The sequence below is a fragment of the Oncorhynchus gorbuscha genome, linkage group LG08, assembly GCF_021184085.1.
Source record: "Oncorhynchus gorbuscha isolate QuinsamMale2020 ecotype Even-year linkage group LG08, OgorEven_v1.0, whole genome shotgun sequence".
Classification (NCBI taxonomy): Eukaryota; Metazoa; Chordata; class Actinopteri; order Salmoniformes; family Salmonidae; genus Oncorhynchus; species Oncorhynchus gorbuscha.
In genome coordinates, this window is record NC_060180.1 from 15017759 (window position 1) to 15044598 (window position 26840).

The window sequence follows — 26840 nt, forward strand, 5'->3', positions numbered from 1 at the left end:
GATAAGTTGATGAGCGAGGTGAGGTAAGGGAGAAGGTCTCCGGAAATGGTCTGGAGAAGAGAGGAGGGGATAGGGTCAAGCGGGCAGGTTGTTGGGCGGCCGGCCGTCACAAGACGCGAGATTTCATCTGGAGAGAGAGGGGAAAGAGGTCAGAGCACAGGGTAGGGCACTGTGAGCAGAACCAGCGGTGTCGTTTGACTTAGCAAACGAGGATCGGATGTCGTCGACCTTCTTTTCAAAATGGTTGACGAAGTCATCTGCAGAGAGGGAGGAGGGGGGAGGGGGAGGAGGATTCAGGAGGGAGGAGAAGGTGGCAAAGAGCTTCCTAGGGTTAGAGGCAGATGCTTGGAATTTAGAGTGGTAGAAAGTGGCTTTAGCAGCAGAGACAGAGGAGGAAAATGTAGAGAGGAGGGAGTGAAAGGATGCCAGGTCCGCAAGGAGGCGAGTTTTCCTCCATTTCCGCTCGGCTGCCCGGAGCCCTGTTCTATGAGCTCGCAATGAGTCGTCAAGCCACGGAGCGGGAGGGGAGGACCGAGCCGGCCTGGAAGATAGGGGACATAGAGAGTCAAAGGATGCAGAAAGGGAAGAGAGGAGGGTTGAGGAGGCAGAATCAGGAGATAGGTTGGAGAAGGTTTGAGCAGAGGGAAGAGATGATAGGATGGAAGAGGAGAGAGTAGCGGGGGAGAGAGAGCGAAGGTTGGGACGGCGCGATACCATCCGAGTAGGGGCAGTGTGGGAAGTGTTGGATGAGAGCGAGAGGGAAAAGGATACAAGGTAGTGGTCGGAGACTTGGAGGGGAGTTGCAATGAGGTTAGTGGAAAAACAGCATCTAGTAAAGATGAGGTCGAGCGTATTGCCTGCCTTGTGAGTAGGGGGGAAGGTGAGAGGGTGAGGTCAAAAGAGGAGAGGAGTGGAAAGAAGGAGGCAGAGAGGAATGAGTCAAAGGTAGACGTGGGGAGGTTAAAGTCGCCCAGAACTGTGAGAGGTGAGCCATCCTCAGGAAAGGAGCTTATCAAGGCATCAAGCTCATTGATGAACTCTCCGAGGGGACCTGGAGGGCGATAAATGATAAGGATGTTAAGCTTGAAAGGGCTGGTAACTGTGACAGCATGAAATTCAAAGGAGGCGATAGACAGATGGGTAAGGGGAGAAAGAGAGAATGACCACTTGGGAGAGATAAGGATCCCGATGCCACCACCCCGCTGACCAGAAGCTCTCGGGGTGTGCGAGAACACGTGGGCGGACGAAGAGAGAGCAGTAGGAGTAGCAGTGTTATCTGTGGTGATCCATGTTTCTGTCAGTGCCAAGAAGTCGAGGGACTGGAGGGAGGCATAGGCTGAGATTAACTCTGCCTTGTTGGCTGCAGATCGGCAGTTCCAGAGGCTACCGGAGACCTGGAACTCCACGTGGGTCGTGCGCGCTGGGATCACCAGATTAGGGTGGCAGCGGCCACGCGGTGTGGAGCGTTTGTATGGTCTGTGCAGAGAGGAGAGAACAGGGATAGACAGACACATAGTTGACAGGCTACAGAAGAGGCTACGCTAATGCAAGGAGATTGGAATGACAAGTGGACTACACGTCTCAAATGTTCAGAAAGTTAAGCTTACGTAGCAAGAATCTTATTGACTAAAATGATTAAAATGATACAGTACTGCTGAAGTAGGCTAGCTGGCAGTGGCTGCGTTGTTGACTTTGTAGGCTAGCTGGCAGTGGCTGCGTTGTTGACACTACACTAATCAAGTTGTTCCGTTGAGTGTAATAGTTTCTACAGTGCTGCTATTCGGGGGGGCTAGCTGGCTAGCTAGCAGTGTTGATTACGTTACGTTGCGTTAAAAGAACGACAACAATTATCTTTGATACACAGACGGCTATGTAGCTAGCTATGTAGCTAGCTACGATCAAACAAATCAAACCGTTGTGCTGTAATGAAATGAAATGAAAAATGTGATACTACCTGTGGAGCGAAGCGGAATGCGACCGGGTTGTTGAGTGCGGAAGTTCTATTCAGTAGACGTTGGCTAGCTGTTGGCTAGCTAGCAGTGTCTCCTACGTTAAGGACGACAAATAGCTGGCTAGCTAACCTCAGTAAATTAAGATAATCACTCTAAGACTACACGCTCTAAACTACACAATTATCTTGGATACGAAGCAAAGACAACTATGTAGCTAGCTAACACTACACTAATCAAGTCGTTCAGTTGAGTGTAATAGTTTTTACAGTGCTGCTATTCGGTAGACGGTGGACGTATGCTAGCTGGCTAGCTGCTGGGCAGATAGCAGTGTAGACTACGTTAGGACGACGAAATACAAGTTGCAATAGAAGTGCTGACTGTTTCACTATGTTGTCCTCTCTCTTTTCCTTTTTCTTCTGTCCTTCTTTTGTCCTTATTTTGTCTTCCTTTCTTCTGTTAACTAGATATTTTTTGTTGTTATTCTTTGTAAGCTAGCTAGCTTCTTCCAGGAGAGTCCCTAGCAACTGCTTAGCAACAAGTAAACAATTCTGCTAGCAATTCAGCTAGCTAAGATAACTGTACAATTTTATGAAAAATAGTTAATTTTTCAAAAGCCTGTCTTTTTGGTTTGTTCCTTGTTTTGTCTTCTATTGAGTCTTGCAGTTTTCTCTTGATTTTTTTGATGTACTTCACTCTAAAAAAACATTTAAATCTCAATATATACAGGAGCTCATTATTCAGCAGCTGCTCAATTTAGAACTCCGGAACACACAGCACATACATATATAACATTTCCATAGCCTTATATAGGCCTAGCTATCTCATATCATTACACTTGTAATTTCGCTTTCAGTCATATGATATCCATGTGTACATATCGGTGATTCTGGTAAAACGGATAAAACGGATTCAGCAATATTGAGCTCATAGATTGTATTAATCATCATACTATCAGTCCATTTAATCACAATAACGAATAAGCAGCAACCACTAAAATAATATCACTGGCATAAATAAAAGTTGAAAAGTTTCTGCCTGGCTAAAACTGCCTTCTCTGTCTTGCATTGTTAAAAGTATTTTGTATAACAAATGGATTATTAAGAACACAAATATGTACTGTAGTGTATATCAAAATGTTAACCGAATAATCAGAAACACAACTACAACCCATACTTTATCCTACTCATAAAAATCTACTAAAACAGCATTATTATGTCTAGGTCCAGATACAAACCAACCACACTTCTTATACATTCAATACATTCAGAGACCAGGATACAACACTCACTTGACACTGCCTCATGACATTTACATGTCTTACCTTCAACTATGGGCTACTGTACATTCAAGGATGAGCCGACTGGAAAAAGGACCTGAACACAAATACATAGCAGGCTAAATGTGGTATTTCAGTGAGTTTTTTTATTTTAAAGAATTAGTTTCTGTAGCTATATACTATTATGTGTTTTGATTACACAATGGTGAATTGGCTATTGTACATACTGAGAACAATAAAGCTGATACACTACACGTTCATCACCATGCCTACTATTCATGTGTGGAGTCCTCAGAGGAAGTAATTGAGTAATAAGAAGATTGTAATAACAGGCTTATTGTCACAGTTGCTCCCTGCCAAAAGCTGGAGATCTATTAAGATCTTAGTGACTCATTCATTCCCTCTCTAAGGAACACACCTCATCCTATGATCTCATCTCATACCAAACAAGCTGACCTGGCTTTCTTCAGGTTCTCTCCATCTAGGCCTCAGCCTTCTCCTTCTTCTTATTCATTTTTAGGAAGGAGGGAGTGCGAAACTTTTTCTTCTTCTTTGGGGACTTGGTTTGGCTCTCAGGGGTCTTATCTCCCCCTGATTTCTCTGTTAAGGAGATTTCAACCGTTTCTGTGGTGCTGACGCTGATCTTGGATACCTTGATGTTCAGTTTCTCCTCCAGTTCTTCCATATAGTCTTTCCCATTGGGTATGATCTCTGTTAACAGGAAGAAACCAAGTCAGTGAGGAAGGGTTGGTGAACGAAGCACTTAATACACTTTTTTTTTTAAAAGAATACTCCTTTACAGGAAGTATGAAGATGACAATTTTGCCTGTAGTGCAACCTTTCCAAAACTCTATGTATTAGAACCAATTCAACGTTAAAGAGAAGGAATGCCCTGATTTAGGAATTAAGCATCTCACTGAAACTTTATTTCACACAATGGTCTTGTTCCTTTCTAATGAAATAGCCTATACCTTTGACTGGAGACATGAGTGGAGACAGGGACAGTGAGATGGTGGACTCGTCAAAAGTTGTCATCTCATCTGCATCTGTGACATCATCAGCATCTGCAAGTTCAAAGTTCAAGGGTTATCAATAGGGCCTGGAGTTTTATCCTGACCATGTGACCTGGCCAGGTAAAACATTGGGCCCTAGTCATCACTACTGTAGATAACAGAGGTGGGAATAAAATTATCTTCATCATGACAGAGTTGATATTTGTAATGAGATAGGGGAGAATCATACCATCCTGAACCAGCTGCCTTTGCTCCAAAACACTCTTATACTCTTCTAGCATTTTCTCTGTCAGCTCACTGAAGGGGTTGGGAGGAAGAGAGCGTGTCTGCTCCTCATCCTCAATGATAAAGGCCTGAGGGGAGAGAGGTACATAAAAATGGGGTTAAACTTTTAACTGCTAGACATACTGCTTAGTGACCGATGAGCTCCACAAATTCAGTTTAACCTAAAACCATTGGTAAGGCCAATACATACCTGTGATCTCCAACCCAACTACTTCACTGAACACATATGATAAGGTCTTCTGATCATGACAACTATGAAACTCACTACCATATGGGCCGTTCCACCAATTAGGTGCTTTTGAGAAGTGTAACTTGCAAATGTTTTTTTTTATTTCACCTAATTTTAACATTCTTTCATAAAGATCACATGTTCAACTTTACCCCCATCTCAACAGGTTAAATAAAAAATGGACTATAGTAAGTGCTATACACAGTGCCAAATAATGTAACAGGGTTGACAATTTAATCTCGAATCAGCCATAAAATCTCTTGTGACAAATCAAATGTTATTTGTCACGTACACATGTTTAGCAGATGTTTTTGCGGGTGTAGCGAAATGCTTGTGTTTGTAGCTCCATCAGTGCAGTAACATTCTGTCATAAAGAGCACATTTTCAACTTTACAAAAAAACTAGTTGGAATGGAAGTGTGTTGTGTGCAACAGGGATGGGCAATTGAATGCAAGCTTCACAACAAAACAAAAACAAAGAAATTCTAGCCTATGGATAACAGGGTTGACATGTTGTGCTCGACACACTCAGGTTTCCACCACAAAACATGGCCAAAAATAGTAGAAGCAGCTCATCTACTTTTAGACTATGACATGACTATTAGATGTTCTTTGTTCCTTTTGAAAAAAATATTTTAAAAAGGAATAGTTTCACCATTATAAAATGAGAATTGAGTTCAGGTAACTGGGTTGACTTTATAAGAAGGGACAGATGTTAATGAATCACATTAAATAAATAATCATCTTCAGAAATGACTGTCAAAGCAACAAAATAACTTGGGCCTTAGAATGATAGTAAAAACTTGGCGAAATGGCGGGGTTAAAATCTTCCTAGAGGTGACACAGGGTTGACGGACATGTCAAAATGGACATGTTAAAATGCTTAATTTTGGCACTTTAGCAAGTCCCTTAGTCATAATATACATCTGATTTATTGAATTCTCCATGTGGTCTATATTAGAGGGCACTTCATTTAATATAACATGCTTTTTATTAATTTTATTGGTGCCAAATTTCTACTTAAAATATCAAAGGGACGCGCAAAAGACAAACATTTTGTGGAACGACATATCATGTTAGGGTTGTGTGGTGTGAAGTTGATTCAAGTACTTACAGGTCCTGGTATGGTGTCCACAACGATGCCAGCTAGAAGATGGGACTTTGGTCCTGAAGTCATGTGATCACCAGTGTTCTGTTGCCTTATCTAAAAATAATAATAACAAATTTAAAATAATTGTAAGTTCTGTTTTCAAGACATTGGCATAACACTCTGGGTAATTAGAACTATCTACTACACCTAAATGTGTTCCTAGACTAACGGGTGTCTATTATTCTGTCTATTTTTGTTCTGAAATGACTCAGTGACACCACATTTGGACTCCATCAAAATGAACAGAAAGGCTTTATGACTGATTGATCCTCTGGTCCACCCAGCTGTCATGCCAGAGGGAGACAGGTTGCACCCTATAGGTCACTGCAATCAATACAAATTTGCTTGGGAAGAGAGTTCAGTAGTATGGTCAAGCTGTTGAACTCAACATTTAACCCAGCCCAATATGTCTGAACTTTCAATCAGGAACATGATTAGAAAACACAATGTTCTAGCTCACCAGGTTCCTCTTCTCCAGAACATCAGTGGGGTTTGTGTTAAGGGGAACAAACTGGTTGGGGTCATCAATCTTTATGGGGGTGCCAGTGCCATTGCTGGTCTCTTCAGATTTCATCCACTAAAAGGAAAGATATTGGTTTAATAAAAATACATTTCAGACTGGAGCTCATTAACACATTTGATGCATTGGGTAAGCTAAGAAGATTTTATGTTGAAAAATGTTGGTGTTTCATACATACAGTTACAAGATTCCACAAGAGGGCAGGCTAATCCACACATTTAAAACTGCTCTGTCAACCTACAGAAAAGCCTCACGTTTGCGCAAATATTATAGCTCTGCCATAGGAACACAGACTGTCAGGTTGAAGCAATATAGATATTACTGCATGTCTACCGGTACACAAGGTATATTGAAGAACAATGGTTTATAGCAGCTCACCATGGTCTTGGTCCTGGGGCTGCACTCTCCACTGGGTGAACTTTCAGGCACATTGACCTTCAGGTAGCTGTTGGGAGAGTTGAGCCAGCGGGTCCTCTCCCTCTTCTGTTTCTGAACCAGGACGTTAAAGGGGTTTCTCTGACCCAGATCACTGTCCACCAATGGGACAGTGTAGACCGTGGCAGGAATCTCCACGTCGTTTTTGGTCCGAATCTTCTCCCTCACTATGGGGTGGTGGTATGCGTAGCCTGTCCGGTAACCCTAGCAACAGAGACATCGTTTCAGTCCACCTGTCAAAATGGACTCCATGAAAACTGCCACCGGTTATCCATAAAGCCTTTATACATGAATATTAATTAGGAAATGTGATTTCCAAGGAAAAGGTTTCCGCGACATAATTACGCTCAGTACCACAAGGTACTGTTAAGTGATTTGCACCTTGGCAGCATATAAAATCAATCTCCCAAAGACGTTTTCGGACATTGGTCCTGCAGTTTCCCATCACAAAGTTTGGAAGATCATTTCCATCTTTAACCATGTGAAACATTACACTCCATAAAAATGACTAAAGCAAGTGGTTTAAGCAGTTCATAGAACACCCAATGTTCAGCCTCTCCAGTGAAGACCTTCTTTACATTGTTGGAACACTTTGTACAGTACATATAAACAACGCTTTCAGAAGTGCCTGATTTCAAAGGGAATAGATAAAGTCTGGCCACACAGGGGAAATGTTGTGTGGAACACATCAAAGAAAAGGGGGGTGGGGGACCACAAACCCCAAACTCAACCATGTTGAGCGGAACCCAGGGAGTGTGTTGAGTATTCCAGTCAATCGACTCTGAAGGATTGTGTGGTCTGTGCTCTTTACTCCACACAGCATGGCCTGCCATCTGGAATCCATGATGGGGGAGGCGGGCTATGATGACACAGGGCTGTACAAGCTAACACAGCTGTAGCCTACCCAGGAAGTGGCATGTCATTAGTAGTTTCAATAGAGAATTTCTCAGAGTAGGGTGTGCTGTGCCCAGAGATTGTGTCTGTCCCTTATCATTAGTAGTGATGTTAGGATAGTAGTGTTTAAAGGGGAGAAGCCCTCTGAACATCACAGTTATCTACAGGGGATGCTAGACCCAGCATTAGCAAACAGTCTGCTAGCCGCAGGCTAAGATTGGACATTCATCTTTGATAAACCCCCAACGGTGTGGCACTCTTTAATAGGTTATATTGGACAATAATCGTGCATTAGTTCAAGGAGCTACAGCTGGCATTCATGATCTCCCATGTTTGATTCATGGGAGATCTGGTTGGGATTATGATGTCAATGTATTCCCACACATCCTCAGGATGGAAATGCTAAGCATTGTGGGAAAAGTCAGATAAAATAGTGAGGTCACTTACCAGGTTGTCCAGCATCCTCATGAGTGACTCGAACTCTGCCTCGCCCACTTTCCACCTGACCTCGCTGTCCACGGTGACCCCAGCAGCAGCCACTCCGTGGGTCAGGGGCTTGAGCCTCTCCCTGTCCAGGAGCACCAGGTCCTCCACTCCTGTAGAGCACCGCAGAGCACTGACCTGAAAGACCACATCAAAAACACATATCATAGTTAAGACCGGGAGTTTGTCTTGACCATGTGAGAAGACCAGGTCTGGTGAATAATGAGTAAAGTCTAAAACTAGACATAGGATCTTAATTTGAACCAGTTTGCTACAGCAAGAAAAATGATCCTGCAGCAACAGGAAATGTGAATTATTATGTGGATAATAATTAATGGACATCTTTGTAGGAGTTGATAAAAAAAATTGTAAGGGAAAAATCAATTCAAATTAAGGTGCAAATTACAAACTTCAGAAGCCTTTTTAAGCCTCAAATACACTACACGTTTTACAATTCCTGCATTGCAAGAAAGTTCTCCTGCAAAAGGGTAATCGAATTAAGATCCGACATCTGTAGCTATTCTAGTGAAAATATGAGGTAAAAACGTGTGTCACAAGGCGACAGTAGAGTCTAGTAAAGCACAGGAATCCGAGACTGACCACATGTGGAATGACCTGCTCAATGGAAACACTATCCCAGAAACATATGATGATAAGAGAACACTATCGGTCTGCTCCACAAAGAGCTATGAGCTACAATGAGACTCAACCAGGTCCTAGAACACTAAACTCCACCTGTTGCTCTTTGAGAACAGTGGTTTCAAAGACACAGAGTCCTTGATTTAGCTTTGTTTTAACAGATGTCTGACTTATCACAAATGTCTCTTTCACGCAGAGAATGTAACACCATTCAATTGGAAAACGACCAACACCAAGTTTGATTCCTTTCCAAAACCAGGGACCATTTTTCTTTACATGAGGGAAACTATTCTACAAGTATAACCCAGTGATTTATATATACACTAGGGATGCACAATACATCAGTAAGCATATCGGAATCGGCCGACATCAGCTAAAAATTCCAACACCGGCCTGATGTCTAGTTTAACAGCGATGTGCAAAACCGATGTCAAAGCCGACGTGCAAACCTATATAAACGTAGGTAGATGACGTAATGATGCCACGAAAAATACAGCGCTACACAGCATTCCTAACCTCGCCCACAATGTCTGCTGTGTGGATCTATTTTGAAGTTCAGCGACTACTTAGAACAAAAGCGGAAAAAAAACTAAGCGCACACTTCCAACAACTGAACAGGTTCAAGTCGAGCAGTCATTTGAAAGAGTAAGAAAATGTCAGCGAGACAACTCAAAGGCGAAATCCATTAACGGCAAGATAATGGCATTCATTGCCCTTGACAATCAATCTTTCTCTGTTGCGGATGATGTTGGCTTTCGCTGACTGGTCGAGCACCTCGAGCCCCGGTACACACTACCAAGTAGGTGCTATTTTTCAGATGTAGCCCCTAATGGAGTTACACAGTATTGTTGAAACACACATCCATGAGCGTCACTGCTATTAGCTTCACGACTGACATTTGAACCAGCGATGTCAGCCCCATGAGCATGCCGAGTCTGCCAGCACAGTGGGTCGACAAGGATTTCGTACTGAGGAAAGCCGCTCATGGTTCTCATACCACTTCTGCCATTTCAATGGCATTTGGGAGCATGTTTGAAACTTGGAAACATGAACACACCCCTCGCTCCATTCGAACAACTGACTGGAGAAATAAGCTCATCAACTGCGTCTGCAGCAGACGTAATGTAATACCCTCTGTCATGGCATTGAAATGCCTGCTCAACAAAACGTCCAACACATCGTGGGGTTAAACTTGCAAAAGTATTCTACTAGAGGCTGGGAACAAGCGATTCCGTGGTATTCTCTCTGAGCCTCTTTACTGTGTCACCACTATGCTCGATGCTAGGTACAAGGACCGCTACTTCGATGCAGACAAGAAACAGGGTTTACGTGTTTGTATGCTACAAACACAGCTGGACAAGATGGAAACGGACACGGTGACAGTGCGCACAGAGGAAGAGAGGCCATGGACAAACAGAGCTGAAACTTCTCTGCTTGACATGTATGATGAAATAATGGTTGAGAATGAAACGACTAAACAAATGAACAATGAAACAGCCCAGCAAGTAAGTGAAAGAAATAGGTTTTGATAATGTTTTACTGGTAATGGGGACATACGAAAATGCCAACAAAATAACTTTTTGGTCAGTGTGTGTTTCAACTATTCAACTTAACTAGAAGGCTTAAAATATGTAATATCGGTTATCGGTATCGGGATTTTTGGCAAGGAAAATATTGGATATTGGTACATACCTAATATACACTATATATACACAGTATGTGGACACGCCTTTAAATGAGTGGATTCAGATATTTCAGCCACAGCCGTTGCGGACAGGTGTATAAAAATCGAGCCCACAGCCACGCAATCTCCATAGACAAACATTGGCAGTAGAATGGCCTTACTGAAGAACTCAGTGACTTTCAACATTGCACCATCATAGGATGCCACCTTTTCAAGTCAGTTCGTCAAACTTCTGCCCTGGTCAACTGTATGTCATGTTAATGTGAAGTGGAAATGTCTAGGAGCAACAACAGCTCAGCCGCAAAGTGGTAGGCCACACAAGTTCACAGAATGGGACCACTGAGTACTGAAGCACGCAGCACATAAAAATTGTCCATCCTAGGTTGCAACACTCACTACCAAAACACTAAATTCGAAACGGCATCTGGAAGCAACGTAAGCACAATAACTGCTCTTCGGGAGCTTCATGAAATAGGTTTCCATGGCTGAGCAGTCACACACAAGCCTAAGATCACCATGTGCAATGCCAAGCGTCGCCTCGAGTGGTGTACAGCTCGCCGCCATTGGACTCTGGAGCCGTGGAAATGCGTTCTCTGGAGTGATGAGTCACGCTTCACCATCTGGCAGTCCGACAGACAAATTTCGGTTTGGCAGATGCCAGGAGAACACTACCTGCACGAATGCATAGTGCCAACAGTAAAGTTTGGAGGAGGAGGAATAATGGTCTTGGGCTGTTTTTCAAGGTTCAGGCTAGGCCCCATAGTTCCAGTGAAGGGAAATATTAATGCTAGAGCATACAATGACATTCTAGATGATTCTGTGCTTCCAACTTCATGGCAACAGTTTGGGAAAGGCCCTTTCCTGATTCAGCATGGCAATGCCCCAAAGTGAGGTCCAAACATAAATGGTTTGTCGAGATCTGTGTGGAAGAACTTGACTGGCCTGCAGAGCCCTGACCTCAACCCTATCGAACACCTTCGGGATGAATTGGAAGGCCGACTGCGAGCCAGGCCTAATCACGCAATATCAGTGCCTAACCTCACTAATGCTCTTGTGGCTGAGTGGAAGCAAGTCCCCGCAGCAATGTTCCAACATCTAGTGGAAAGCCTTCCCAGAAGAGTAGAGGCTGTTATAACAGCAATGGGGGGACCAACTCTATACTAATGCCAATGATTTTGGAATGAGATGTTTGACAAGCAATGTGTCCACATACTTTTGGTCATGTAGTGTAAAAGTAGGTATTAATTTAATACATACTGATGTGTTTAGACCACACAGGTTAAGTGAAGCAAAATAACACATATATTCTGTATATTGGATCGCAACACACCCTCATCGAATTTACATGATAAGAACACAGAAATAGCAGTGAACTAACTATTTCATGACCTATACAATGATGTGGTAGACCAAGTGTGGCTGATGAATTAAAGCGTTACCTGGACTTCACAAGCCTGCTGTGAGTGGTAAATGTAGTGGAAAGCCTCCTCTATGGTTTCCCCCAGAGCAACCAGGCCATGGTTCCTCAGAACAAGCACCTGCAAAAAGATGAAGCGCGGTATAACAACAAGTTCAAAAGGTGAAATGAATAAGTGAATACAAATACATTTAAAAATAATTGAAGTGAACACATTACATTTAGAATGCTCTTATACCTGTGTAAAAACACCAATTACTACAGTAACAAAACAGATTAAATGGCAGGCATATCTAATCGCCATGGTGATTGAATTCTGTGTGTTCTGTTTCTATGTATGGCACACACTACAATACCTGTTGGTGTTAAGGAAACCAATAGTTACCTTGGCAGTGGGCCCTAGGGCTTTCTGGAACTCCACCTTCTCGTCTTGATCATCCAAAAAGCCTTGGTAACTGAAGTACGCAACATCGCCCAGAACCAGAGCCTCTTGGGAAATTGGCAAGATGCCACATTTCATTGAGGACACCTGTGAATTCAGGATAAAAGCAACCGTGACAATGCTATGTCAACAACAACTCCCTAAAGGCACCTTTTATTTTATTTCCGGCTGGTAAAATATCAGACATATTTCATGAACCATAAGAGACGACCTCAAAAGGCAACAGTACTAGTACATCAGGTGTATTTACAGTACAAACAATAACGAAACCAAGAGGTTTCTCTTAATTATAAACTGAGTGGTTCGAGCCCTGAATACTGATTGGCAGACAGCCGTGGAAAATCAGACCGTATAACACGGGTATGACAAAACATTTATTTTTACATTTTATTTTTAATTACATTGGCAACCAGTTTATAATAGTAATAAGGCACCTTGGGGGTTGTGATATATGGCCAATATATCACGGCTAAAGGCTGTTGCGGCGTGCATAAGTACAGCCCTTAGCCCTGGTATACTGGCCATATACCACACCCCCTCGGGCCTTATTGGTTAACTCAGTCATTGAGTATCATGGCCAGGTGACATGGCCACTCACTGAGTTTTAGTTGAGTGTACTCACTGCAGCGGTGGCAGAGGTGTGGATGTGTATGATACACCTGATGTCAGGGCGCATGGAATAGATAGCAGAGTGAGGGCTGAAGCCAAAGTGGTCCACCTCCAGGTAGGTGGATCCCTGGTCGACAACATCACCAATCATGTTCACTTTCACCTGGAAACAGACCAGGACACAATATCAGTAGGGCTACCATGGCAACCAGATACTGAGTCGGATACAAAGCCGCACAACTGTATTGGGAATTATTCCAACTCACTGTAGGCCGTCATTGTATATAAGATTGTTCTTAATTGACTTGCCTAGTTCAATAAAAACATTTTAGACTGTGCTACCATATTGTTGCACTATTCAAATATTATTCCACTCTTGATTTTTCTTATTGGAATTAAACTATATTCCGTTGTTATTATGATGACACTGTAAGAGGATTACAAGTAATCTAGTTATCATTCTATTGGGACTTAGCGCTCCATCAATACTGTAACTATTGGCAACTTCATGCTGAAAAACATCCATTCAACAAAACTGTAATTTCTCCTTGACCCCTTGGTGAAGTAGAGTGAGGCGTGTCTCAGCATACCCAGAGGCTGTCTGGATGGCTGGTTATTGATTATGGGACCATGTCGATAGTCTGAACACATATTCTGCATGATTCACATCTCAATGGGGTTTTCTGGATACTGTTGATAACGATAGTGTTGTTCACCCACTGGAGAAAAGCACAAGCTGTTATTTTCTATGGAAGTTCTAAGAAATCTGGAATATGGAAATGCATGCACCATTATACCTACCAGACTGCCAGCCGTCACTTCAGTGAAAGAGAGCCCCTGTGGGATGATAAGAACATGGTCTTGTTCTTTGCTAACCCGGACCTGTACAAGGAAAAGGTCAAAAGGCGAAACGTTAAAAGGCATTTCCAAGAACAACATCGCACCGGATACATACAGTAAACTGGATGTAGGCTATTCTCAAGATAAAAATGGCTAGACTATTTATTTGTACTTCAACCATGCTTGAAAATTGCTAAAATAAAATGTGTATTGGGTGACTGAGGACTGTATGTGTCGTTTTGACATGCCTACAGTAAATCACAATTCCTACTGTGCTTATAATGCTACACTAAGTTTGTGTTACATGTAAGTAGAAAGGTCTAATAAGGTTTTTAATGAGGGTAGTACTCACAGTAATGTATGAGCTGGTGAAATGGGCCCAGCTGAAGAGGTCCACCAGTCTGTAGACACTGGCTAGCTTACAGCGACACTGTTTCTCCCCTTTAGTAAAGGATGCAGACTCTACCCCATAGAGGTCATTGACCGGGGTGACCATCCCTAGGTCTGGAGAAAACACATGCATTCATAGTGAACTGTGACAAGAGCACAGTGACTAACATCCCACAGCCTTTGTGACAACCACCACAAATTACAGCTTTCTTTGTGTGTCTAAACAAGCTGGTGTGTTAACCATTCATACTACTTCAGAAATACAACATTTATGAATGTTCATGAAACAAGAACATTCTTCATGTTGAAGTTGCATTATGACACAGTCAATATCATTTGCTTTCTCTTTGGTTTGAGCTTACAAGCACCACCTATGCTGACTTGTTTAACTTGAGCAGTTCTAAATGGTCCCGCCTCTCTTAAAACATTTAGTTGAAATGATTGCTATAAATAAAAATCACTACATCTCAGCATCCCATGGTTAACTTTTGGATCATAAAAGAAGCTGTTCTCAGTACTCCTCATAAGAGCTCTGAGTAGTACATATTTTTCCTACTGTATAAGGGCATTGGACAAACCAGAACCCTAATTCTTTTACAAGTACTTTAGGAGGGACTGTTGACAGTTCTGCCTCCATTACCTCAAAGCCATAGGAGACGACAGTTCATTTTATATTTCCTAACAGTCACAGTAAACATTCCTAGTGTTTTTAAAATGGAACTTTTTAGCCCTAGGGTTCATAGTGACCTCCATTGAAAGACGGAGGGCAACATCATTTACGCTCCAGACAGCTGTAATTCATTATAAAGTCGGGAACATTTGGTTCACTTAGAAACATTTGGAATGTGGTTAACATGTAATTGAGCAGAATTTTGCTGCATTAGGGCTCTCAATGTCACACGATTTTGTGAATTCCATGCCCCAAAACATTGACAATGCAGAGAGAATCAGGATGCGTGACTGAAAGACTATGCAGAATGCGCAGACCCACACGCACACAGCTACTTACTGAGAGGAGATGTGAAGGAGCCTGGCCCTCCCATAGAACTGGCCATGATCAGATCAGCTATCTGCCTCAGAGCCAGCAGCCCTGTTGGATTATTGCCCTTCGTCATCTGATCCTGGATCAGTCCTTCCAGTTCATCCTTAAACACCTGGAAACCAAACAATGACACACCTTGGAATCCAGAACTCAGTGAAAATAGTACCACTGGCCGATGATCAATGCTTACAACTCCAGGATAGTGGCCACAGGTCACAAAGAAATTGAGGAAAGGATTTTAGCTGGGTCATTCTTACATCGCAGTGCCTTTTCTGTCCCTAGGAAATATGATTTCTTATTTAGTGTAAAATGTGGATTTAAATATAAAGGTCAGGTGCCCTTTACCTTAAAAACACCAAAATATGGATCCCGAAAGGAAAATGTATGCATTTTAAACACTTTTTGTCCATGGATGAGTTTTTGCTGTCCACAGGTGTCATTTATCAACTTCCACAAGAAATATAAGGCATTAAATAAATCACATCTTTCTTCATTATTTTATAGTCCTAGTTAAAGTCTCTTTCATCAATAACTTCTTTTTTTTCACGATTATTGTATTATAATTATAATAATTTTTCTTAAGATTTTCTATGTCCCTGATACCACTTTCCACCCTGTTAGTTTGTTGTACTTCTCCGTTTAAGAAAACTACAATGACCCCACATTCAGGAAGTGTTAGAATTTATTTGGTGGGAAACTATGGTGCAAAGCTAAATAAACATAAAACACTCAGTTTTATCTATTTGTCCATGTTTCATGTTGTTCGTCTGTATGTCCCACTCATACATTTCCACCCTGTTAGGCTAAATTTTCTATAGAAATATATTATTCAACTGCTGGTATGGTCTGTGTATTTACGCAATACTTTTCACCTTGACCCTGTTCCAATTCCATGTCTATTCAGCCGTTCGCATTAGGACAGGGTGCACAGTGTACTCTCAGGCCTAACGAGGCCCTCCTTATTACAAGTTTACACAAATCACATTAGAGGTTTCTAAACCCCTCTTTATGTCCATGTGAATAGAGGTGACTGGGAGGTAGCCCTCCCATTAAGTCAGCCTATTCATTTATGCTCACAGTATTGTTGTGAATCTTGGGTATCCTTTCCAAAAAAGACGATTATTCTGCAAGCCTCTTTGGTGCAACGCCAGCATTCCACACCATCTCAGAGCGGTTCCCATGGTGATGAGCTAAGTTCCACTTGTTGGGGTCTGTTATGCAATCACAGATGAGCGTGGGCTCATCTCATTTTTTTTTACAGGCATGTGTTTGTTGCACCTCCTAGCAGCCTCTCTAACCACATTTTACTGCTTGATTATCTGCCCCTCTGATTCACAATGGCATATATGATGCATTTATCATCAGTGCATGTAGGCAACATTTTCTGCTTATACTCAAGGGTTTGAGTCAAATAGGAATACATACAGTGGATGCCAATACTTCTTCTGTTCATGCCTATATATTGTTCTCTCCATTTGATTTAATTAAAGGCCCAGTGCAGTCAACAACATGATTGTCTTGTCTTGTGTTATACATATATATTTCCCCACTACGATGTTGAAATAATACTGTAAAAAGGATGATAATGCCCTTTTAGTGTAAGTGCTGTTTGAAAAAAAAAAAAAAACCTGAAATTTCAGCATGTTTTGTTGGGATGGCATTTTGGCCTGCCTGGTGACATCACCAGGTGGTAAATTAGTAGACCAATAAGAAAAAGTTCCAAACATAGAAATAGATTGAATAGATGTTGAAAAAATCCAGACCTAAAGGTTCACAATGCTCTCACGTAGGGAAATGGAGCCTGTGAGAAGAGCCCTGTGACCTCAGGGCTATTCAGCGTGGAAGAGTGGGAAATGTGGGGACCCGTTGTCCAAGTAGGCTACACGTAACTATATGTGTGGAAAGCATTTCCCCACAGGGAAGACATTTAACTTGTTTAGTATAGACCGTTTGTAACTCCACTCACTAGTAGATGTATAGTCCGTTTGTGTTGTTGGTCTTGGCTGGCTGGCTAGCTAGCTAGCACTCACGTGGCTGCTAGCAACATCAAAGTTGTACTTTTCTTAAAATCTAGTTTTGTAATTGACTAAAACAAGCAGACAACAATAAAATGTAAACTTTTTTTGTTGCTGTGCGCCAATGGGGTAACCTAGGTAACCACAGGTTGTTTCCCCACAAATTGCCTGGGCTAGAGGTTCTAAGCCCATTATGTTTTCCAAACCTCTGTCAATAATAGCTAGTTTTCATTCTTCCCCTCCCCACTCAGACCACTCCCTGACAGTCCTAGCAAAATTCTTGCTTGAGAAAAATCGCTCTTTGCTAAGAAGCTATTTTTTGATAATTTCTGACCATTTTAATTGAAAACAATCACGGTAAGATACTTAACTGTTACCCAGATAAAATAAAATAAATGTAAATAAAAATGGCTGCATTGGACCTTTAATAATGCTAAACTGTGAACTTGGTCAGGCAATGTATATTAAAGCTGACATTTATTTTTGGACTGGTTAATATTTAATATGGTTTCCTCTGACAGTAGCACATTTCACTTCATTGGAACAAATATTAACATTTACATTACATTTACATTTAAGTCATTTAGCAGACGCTCTTATCCAGAGCGACTTACAAATTGGTGCATTCACCTTATGACATCCAGTGGAACAGCCACTTTACAATAGAGCATCTAAATATTTTAAGGGGGGTGAGAAGGATTACTTTATCCTATCCTAAGTATTCCTTAAAGAGGTGGGGTTTCAGGTGTCTCCGGAAGGTGGTGATTGACTCCGCTGTCCTGGCGTCGTGAGGGAGTTTGTTCCACCATTGGGGAGCCAGAGCAGCGAACAGTTTTGACTGGGCTGAGCGGGAACTGTACTTCCTCAGTGGTAGGGAAGCGAGCAGGCCAGAGGTGGATGAACGCAGTGCCCTTATTTGGGTGTAGGGCCTGATCAGAGCCTGGAGGTACTGAGGTGCCGTTCCCCTCACAGCTCCGTAGGCAAGCACCATGGTCTTGTAGCGGATGCGAGCTTCAACTGGAAGCCAGTGGAGAGAGCGGAGGGACGTGAGAGAACTTGGGAAGGTTGAACACCAGACGGGCTGCGGCGTTCTGGATGAGTTGTAGGGGTTTAATGGCACAGGCAGGGAGCCCAGCCAACAGCGAGTTGCAGTAATCCAGACGGGAGATGACAAGTGCCTGGATTAGGACCTGCGCCGCTTCCTGTGTGAGGCAGGGTCGTACTCTGCGGATGTTATAGAGCATGAACCTACAGGAACGGGCCACCGCCTTGATGTTAGTTGAGAACGACAGGGTGTTGTCCAGGATCACGCCAAGGTTCTTAGCGCTCTGGGAGGAGGACACAATGGAGTTGTCAACCGTGATGGCGAGATCATGGAACGGGCAGTCCTTCCCCGGGAGGAAGAGCAGCTCCGTCTTGCCGAAGTTCAGCTTGAGGTGGTGATCCGTCATCCACACTGATATGTCTGCCAGACATGCAGAGATGCGATTCGCCACCTGGTCATCAGAAGGGGGAAAGGAGAAGATTAATTGTGTGTCGTCTGCATAGCAATGATAGGAGAGACCATGTGAGGTTATGACAGAGCCAAGTGACTTGGTGTATAGCGAGAATAGGAGAGGGCCTAGAACAGAGCCCTGGGGGACACCAGTGGTGAGAGCGCGTGGTGAGGAGACAGATTCTCGCCACGCCACCTGGTAGGAGCGACCTGTCAGGTAGGACGCAATCGAAGCGTGGGCCGCGCCGGAGATGCCCAACTCTGAGAGGGTGGAGAGGAGGATCTGATGGTTCACAGTATCGAAGGCAGCCGATAGGTCTAGAAGGATGAGAGCAGAGGAGAGAGAGTTAGCTTTAGCGGTGCGGAGCGCCTCCGTGATACAGAGAAGAGCAGTCTCAGTTGAATGACTAGTCTTGAAACCTGACTGATTTGGATCAAGAAGGTCATTCTGAGAGAGATAGCGGGAGAGCTGACCAAGGACGGCACGTTCAAGAGTTTTGGAGAGAAAAGAAAGAAGGGATACTGGTCTGTAGTTGTTAACATCGGAGGGATCGAGTGTAGGTTTTTTCAGAAGGGGTGCAACTCTCGCTCTCTTGAAGACGGAAGGGACGTAGCCAGCGGTCAGGGATAAGTTGATGAGCGAGGTGAGGTAAGGGAGAAGGCCTCCGGAAATGGTCTGGAGAAGAGAGGAGGGGATAGGGTCGAGCGGGCAGGTTGTTGGGCGGCCGGCCGTCACAAGATGTGAGATTTCATCTGGAGAGAGAGGGGAGAAAGAGGTCAGAGCACAGGGTAGGGCAGTGTGAGCAGAACCAGCGGTGTCGTTTGACTTAGCAAACGAGGATCGGATGTCGTCGACCTTCTTTTCAAAATGGTTGACGAAGTCATCTGCAGAGAGGGAGGAGGGGGGAGGATTCAGGAGGGAGGAGAAGGTGGCAAAGAGCTTCCTAGGGTTAGAGGCAGATGCTTGGAATTTAGAGTGGTAGAAAGTGGCTTTAGCAGCAGAGACAGAGGAGGAAAATGTAGAGAGGAGGGAGCGAAAGGATGCCAGGTCCGCAGGGAGGCGAGTTTTCCTCCATTTCCGCTCGGCTGCCCGGAGCCCTGTTCTGTGAGCTCGCAATGAATCATCAAGCCACGGAGCGGGAGGGGAGGACCGAGCCGGCCTGGAAGATAGGGGACATAGAGAGTCAAAGGATGCAGAAAGGGAGGAGAGGAGGCAGAATCAGGAGATAGGTTGGAGAAGGTTTGAGCAGAGGGAAGAGATGATAGGATGGAAGAGGAGAGAGTAGCGGGGGAGAGAGAGCGAAGGTTGGGACGGCGCGATACCATCCGAGTAGGGGCAGTGTGGGAAGTGTTGGATGAGAGCGAGAGGGAAAAGGATACAAGGTAGTGGTCGGAGACTTGGAGGGGAGTTGCAATGAGGTTAGTGGAAGAACAGCATCTAGTAAAGATGAGGTCGAGCGTATTGCCTGCCTTGTGAGTAGGGGGGGAAGGTGAGAGGGTGAGGTCAAAAGAGGAGAGGAGTGGAAAGAAGGAGGCAGAGAGGAATGAGTCAAAGGTAGACGTGGGGAGGTTAAAGTCGCCCAGAACTGTGAGAGGTGAGCCGTCCTCAGGAAAGGAGCTTATCAATGCATCAAGCTCATTGATGAACTCTCCGAGGGGACCTGGAGGGCGATAAATGATAAGGATGTTAAGCTTGAAAGGGCTGGTAACTGTGACAGCATGAAATTCAAAGGAGGCGATAGACAGATGGGTAAGGGGAGAAAGAGAGAATGACCACTTGGGAGAGATAAGGATCCCGATGCCACCACCCCGCTGACCAGAAGCTCTCGGGGTGTGCGAAAACACGTGGGCGGACGAAGACTGTAACACTGTACAAACATGGTGTCAGTTGATTCAATGTTTTGCCACCATTGCTGGTCTGACCAATCGGAATCCACGCTTCAAGATTGTTTTGATCATGCGGATTGGGACATGTTCCGGGTAGCCTCAGAGAATAATATTGACGTATACGCTGAGTCGGTGAGTGAGTTCATACGGAAGTGCATAGATGTTGTACCTACTGTGACTATTAAAACCTACCCTGACCAGAAAGCGTGGAGGGATGGAGGCAATCACACAAAACTCAAAGCACGAACCACCGCATTTAACTATAGAAAGTTGACTGGGAATATAGCCGAATACAAACAGTGTATTTATTCCCTCTGCAAGGCAATCAAACAATAAAAATGTCAGTATAGGAGTAGAGGTTGACCGATTAATCGGCATTAATTAGAGCCAATTACAAGTTTTCATAACAAATCTGCCTTTTTGGATGCCGATTATGGCCGATTAGATCGCAATCCATGGGGAAACTGCATGGCAGGCTGACCACCTGTTACACGAGTGCAGCGTCAAAAGGACCGTGTGGCTGCAATAAGCCAAGGTAAGTTGCTGTCTAGCATTAAACTCATCTTATAAAAAACAATCAATCTTCACATTATCACTAGTAGTATCCTCAACCATGTGTAGATAACTAGCCTGTCCTGCATTTCATATATGCAATGCCTGTTAATTTATCATTAAATCACAGCCTACTTTAACTTTGCCAAACAGGTGACAATTTAACATACTCGCATTCGTTGCTCAAATGTACCTAACCATAAACATCAATGCATTTCTTAAAATTAATACACAGAAGTCTATTTTGTTTTTTTAAACATGCATATTTAGTGAAAATAAATGCATGTTAGCAGGCAATATTAACTAGGGAAATTGTGTCACTTCTCTTGCATTCAGTGCAAGCAGAGTCTTGCTATTGCATCTTGCCTATGCCTCTGTCATTGCTCATCCATGTATTTATATATTCCTATTCCATTCCTTAGATTTGTGTGTATTCAGTAGTTGTTGTGGAATTGTTAGATTACATGTTAGATATTGCTGCACTGTCGGAACTAGAAGCACAAGCATTTCACTACACTCACAATAACATCTGCTAACCATGTGTATATGACCAATAACATTTGATGAAAACATCAATGGTATAGTGTTTCTACAAGAGCCAACCACATAGGGCTGGATCTCAAAGAGCAAACCTTTTCAGGCCATTTGATGGTCTCCAACCAGATAATGAAAGTGACTGTACTGTGTACACACATTAACATCGACAGACAACAAGCAACATACTGGACTCTGTAGAATCTGAGTGACTCTCTTCTTCTGCTCCATCATGTTGAAGTCCTGCTGTATTTCAGGTGACATGTTCCTGCTGCGGAGGTACTCAGGGTCGCTCTCATCCACCCGGTCAAAGTACCTCTCCTTGGAGTCTGTGCTGGATAGGGACAGGGTCATGGACCCAACAGCCTGTCTGATCTCCACCAAACTCATACTGTCCATATCTTCAGGATCGCGCCTCACCTCTCTCTGGTCCTCACCTGCCACACTGCAGGACAGCTGGCTCCTGGAATCTGTTGGGGGCAGACCAAAACTTCAGTTTCTCACCAGAGCTAGTCAAGTGGGGCCAGATGTTGAAAATGTATTTATTTCACAGGAAACTTGATTGATACTAAATCAGTTCATTTTATTGCTGAGGAAATCTAATAGGAGGCTTACACCAAGTTGCACACACACACACAATTTGGGCTACTGAGTGACGCAGCAGTCTAAGGCACTGCATCTCAGTGCTAGAGGCACCACTACAGACCCTGGTTTGATTCTAGGCTGTATCACAACCAGACGTGATTGGGGGAGTCCCATAGGGTGGCACACAATTGGCCTAGAGTCATTAGGGTTTGGCCGGGGTAGGCCGACATTGTAAATAAGAATTTGTTCTTAACTGACTTACCTAGTTAAATAAAGATTAAATAAAAAAAAACCTCTAACCACCATCTCTGCAGGCAGACAGAGAATCCTGTGTCCACTGTAATCTGTGAGGGAAGGAAACTACAACCACCTACGTCTACTGCCATGCCAACAGCCATAAAGCATGTCAATAAAACATCATAGGGGTCCTTTGTGTTACCACCTCACGTAAATCAACTAGTTGTAGGGTAGTTAGCACCTCGGGTGTTAAAGTAACAGGTGGTGGGCAACATACTTTTTTGTTGTTGCTTTACTATGCCTGATCAATGTCAGGGTCGTCAGCATGTTCTTATCAACACAACTAGATGTGATGAAGTCTGGACAAAAATTGTGGCAACAAATATTTGTACTCGTTTTAGTGTCAAACGTGGGCTATTCAATGTACCTTTTCTGCCAAAGATAACTGTTAAAACTGTTATCTGAAGATAACATACAGTAATTACAGAAAATATCAGCAGAGCATTTCCTGTATTGTAACCATAGAATAACTAATGATGGGGGGCTTCTAATCTAAATAAATGGTAAATTAATTCAACCATATGTTCAAAAAGGAGTAAAACTGCTAATTCGTACTGGCAAGCAGCATACAGAGGCACTCAATAGAGTTAACGCTTAAAATCACCTCCAACAAATGTGATGGAAGAGCAGACTAACAGAGAAAATTGCATGCATGAGTTCAATCAAAAGTTTAACGAAGATACTCAACTCTCTGGAAATAGAGATTATGTATATTTTGTACGTAGTCGAGTACACTTAGAAAACTCGAATTCGGCTACTCCATTGAGGAGCGCATCAAGACAAAAAGTTGAAAATGCATGCCAATTTATAGCCGACATCGACTAGTGACTTTCACCTTCCATGAATATTATCAAGACACAGAGTGCTACAACACTTTGCACAAATCCAGTCCCAAGGACACAGACAACATAGTATGCAGTAACTATTTGAAACATCAAACCTTTTTGGCAGTGATCGTATCCTCGTAGGCTATCTAACCGAAGAAGAAACCAGTCCTTGGACAGAATTAGAATTCAAAGATCGAGAGGGAAAAGTGTTACATGTATTCCAGATTTCGATGCATTCTGACTGCAATGGTGTAAAAAATTAATCCGTATGTGCATTGTAGCTAGTGAATATCTAAACAGATATGTGTGCACGATGGAGTACGTCCGCGTGTTGAGTGTGGGCATACTGTACTCTCTTTGGAGTGGGTGTGTTTGTGTAGGGAAAAAGGGAAAAGAGAGACCACGTGACTTCTCATATCCGCCTACAAATTAGCCAATTTGGCGGGACAAAAAAAAGGAAATTCGCCCCCCTTCCCCTCAATCCAAACGAATCCAACTCATGATCAATTGACTGACTTCGGTAACAGTAGGCTAATTACATATAAAGTGAAGTGAAACTCAGTTATGTTATCAAGAACTCCAATAGGCTACAGTAAAACAGATCATGAATAGATCGTATTGCTGGACAAATTTCCTGAATATTTATACTTATAACAATGGGAATAGGAATGATGTCACTGTTGGGAAAAGTGTGCGTATGTGTATGACGATCTTGAAAATAACCATCCGCTATTTAATTTCATGAATAATTGAGAAATCTGCCTTTCCCATGGCCTTGCAGAAGATGTTGACGTTAAGTCTTTGGCCAAACATTACCAACAAATACAATTTAAAAGCCTCAACGTGGGGTGTATCTCCCCTGACGAATACAGTCAAAAAGTGAATGCAGGCAGTAAGTTTTAGGCTGGTGGTTTGCTCTGTGGCCCAGTGGAAGCAATGCAACACAAATGTTCACATATGCATGCCTCAATAATACACATTACAGGATTGTCCCTTCAGTTCACAGAGATCAGACATCCTTTTAGGAACAGGAGTATTGTGTATGTGTCACACTGAAATAATCCCATTTCCACAATCTTGGATTTGTCAGAATATGATTTAACCTACAAAGCACTTTGAAGGGCAACGCATTGCATACAATTGCATCACTTACTGAGAGAGCTCTTGAGTCTAGACATCATAGCTACATTTGATCTGTTTCTTGAATAATCTGACTATTCTATAAATACAATTGACACCAAGTCTAACTCTCAAGGGTATATTTCACAACTCTCAGAACTTTAGATTGAAAAATGATGTATTAAATGGACAAAATTAATTTCCTGTGCCATGGAGGGCACACATAGACATCACATTTCAAACAACAACATAGTGATATGCCCCTCAAGCACTGGTGGGATTGTGCAGGTATTGTGTTGATTAGCCTACAAACATAGATCAAATTATTCCAGTTCTAGTCAACGGTTGAATTAGGAACATTTAAAAAATATAAATTACAGTTCATTACCTCTTCAGATTGATGTAAACATGTTATTCCTTACTTGAATTAAATGTAATTGTATATGCTGGCATCCTTTTAAAACAATATTTTGATTAAATGTGTATCTCTAGCCCCTGTTTTGGTCCCTTGTGAATGTGGTTCACTAGCCCATTCAGGAAACAATACTACTTAACTCTATTAACTCTGTTAATGAACTCCCACTCTGGGTTGTGTCCTAACAACTCGCAAAACATTTTTGTTCTGAGAAATTAAATGGCTTTGTTGCACAAAAATATAAATAAGATTGACACAAAAGTTGGTAGAACACAGACACAAAGACATACAAATTACAACAAATCATTGATGTGCTCTGCCAACTTGTAGGAGCAATTAATAACATTGACTTACTATACGAACACAGATGCACTCACTCCCACGCAAACACGCACAGAAAGTTTAGAGTAGAATTTGGTCTCCAAATGCACCAAACGTAAACATTTCTTGCTGCACCAATGACCTCTAACCTATCGGTTCAAAAGGTGACACACACACACACACACACACACACACACACACACACACACACACACACACACACACACACACACACACACACACACACACACACACACACACACACACACACACACACACACACACACACACACACACACGGGGAGAGGAAGCAGAGTGGAGTCTCCACGGCGAGGCAGATACGGGGACATATGGGTTGATTTAATGAAAAGCAGAACATTCTCACTGCAGAGTTGTGTGACCCTTCAACTCCCAAAGGCTAGCATGGTTTCAACCCTGCCTGCACACTACACTAAACATGTAGTGCACATACACACACATACTCAGCATCCTCCCACTGAACCCTTACATTCTCTGTACCTCTATTTTGACTTTTTAAACAGGGCAATCCCTCTTGTGTAGCATTGACCAGATGTCTTGTGTTATTACTAGAGATCGTATTCATAAACAGTAAGAAATATGTATCAGAAACACAAGCGTACCTCTTTCTTATGATTGATTACTAAGGGCCTAAATACAATCCTCCAAAACACAAAGGAAAATTCCACTCGAAAACAATATATTGTTATTTGTTTCATTAGCCCATTGTTGACATAGTCCCAAAATGTTTTGCTTGTCAGCAAACAAGTTTTCATTAAGAACTGAGGAAACCCACATTATCTTAGGATAACAACTAGAGCGATAACAGCACAAAAGCGTTTATGAGATTCTATGTCATCCCTGACATGAACTTGACCTCACTCCTTGGCAGAGGGAACCATATAAAAGGCTGATTTATAGAATAAAATTGGTTCACAGTAACACGTCTCACTGCTCTTCCAAAGGCTTCCAATGAACTTCCAAGATGTCCACTCTAACATTATTAACAAGTAGAAGGAGACAAATGAGATGATTGTGGACTACAGAAAAAGAGGACCGAGCACGCCCCCATTCTCATCGACGGGGCTGCAATGGAGCAGGTTGAGAGCGTCAAGTTCCTTGGTGTCCACATCACCAACAAACTAACATGGTCCATGCACACCAAGACAGTCTTGAAGAGGGCACGACAAAACCTATTCCCCCTCAGGAGACTGAAAAGATTTGGCATGGGTCTTCAGATCCTCAAAAGCTTCTACAGCTGCACCATCGAGAGCATCCTGACTGGTTGCATCACTGCCTGGTATGGCAACTGCTCGTCCTCTGACCGCAAGGCATTACAGAGGGTAGTGTGAACGGTCCAGTACATCACTGGGGCCAAGCTCCCTGCCATCCAGGACCTCTATACAAGGCGTGTGTGTCAGAGGAAGGCCCTAAAAATTGTCAAAGACTCCAGCTACCCTAGTCATAGACTGTTCT

The 26840-nt window shown here is 42.9% G+C and overlaps 1 protein-coding gene across 4 annotated transcripts in view; it reads right to left on the minus strand.

Annotated features, from left to right (window-relative positions):
- Positions 1-2728: 2728 nt before the first annotated feature.
- LOC124041243 (gamma-adducin-like) overlaps positions 2729-26840 on the minus strand; it is a 42315-nt gene continuing 18203 nt past the window's right edge. For 3 of the 4 annotated variants that reach the window (XM_046358606.1, XM_046358604.1, XM_046358603.1), the window contains exons 2-15: positions 21972-22252; positions 15267-15411; positions 14220-14371; positions 13829-13909; positions 13041-13190; positions 12362-12505; positions 11999-12097; positions 8201-8374; positions 6803-7063; positions 6365-6481; positions 5869-5958; positions 4471-4594; positions 4200-4292; positions 2729-3939 (exon numbers count right to left, since the gene is read on the minus strand). In XM_046358606.1, the coding sequence (XP_046214562.1) occupies positions 3710-3939; positions 4200-4292; positions 4471-4594; positions 5869-5958; positions 6365-6481; positions 6803-7063; positions 8201-8374; positions 11999-12097; positions 12362-12505; positions 13041-13190; positions 13829-13909; positions 14220-14371; positions 15267-15411; positions 21972-22181 (2070 nt within the window). In that variant the 5' untranslated portion in view covers positions 22182-22252 and the 3' untranslated portion in view covers positions 2729-3709. Of the gene's footprint in view, positions 3940-4199; positions 4293-4470; positions 4595-5868; positions 5959-6364; positions 6482-6802; positions 7064-8200; positions 8375-11998; positions 12098-12361; positions 12506-13040; positions 13191-13828; positions 13910-14219; positions 14372-15266; positions 15412-21971; positions 22253-23604; positions 23844-26840 lie in introns of those variants that run through there. The other variant, XM_046358602.1, reaches the window with a different exon arrangement.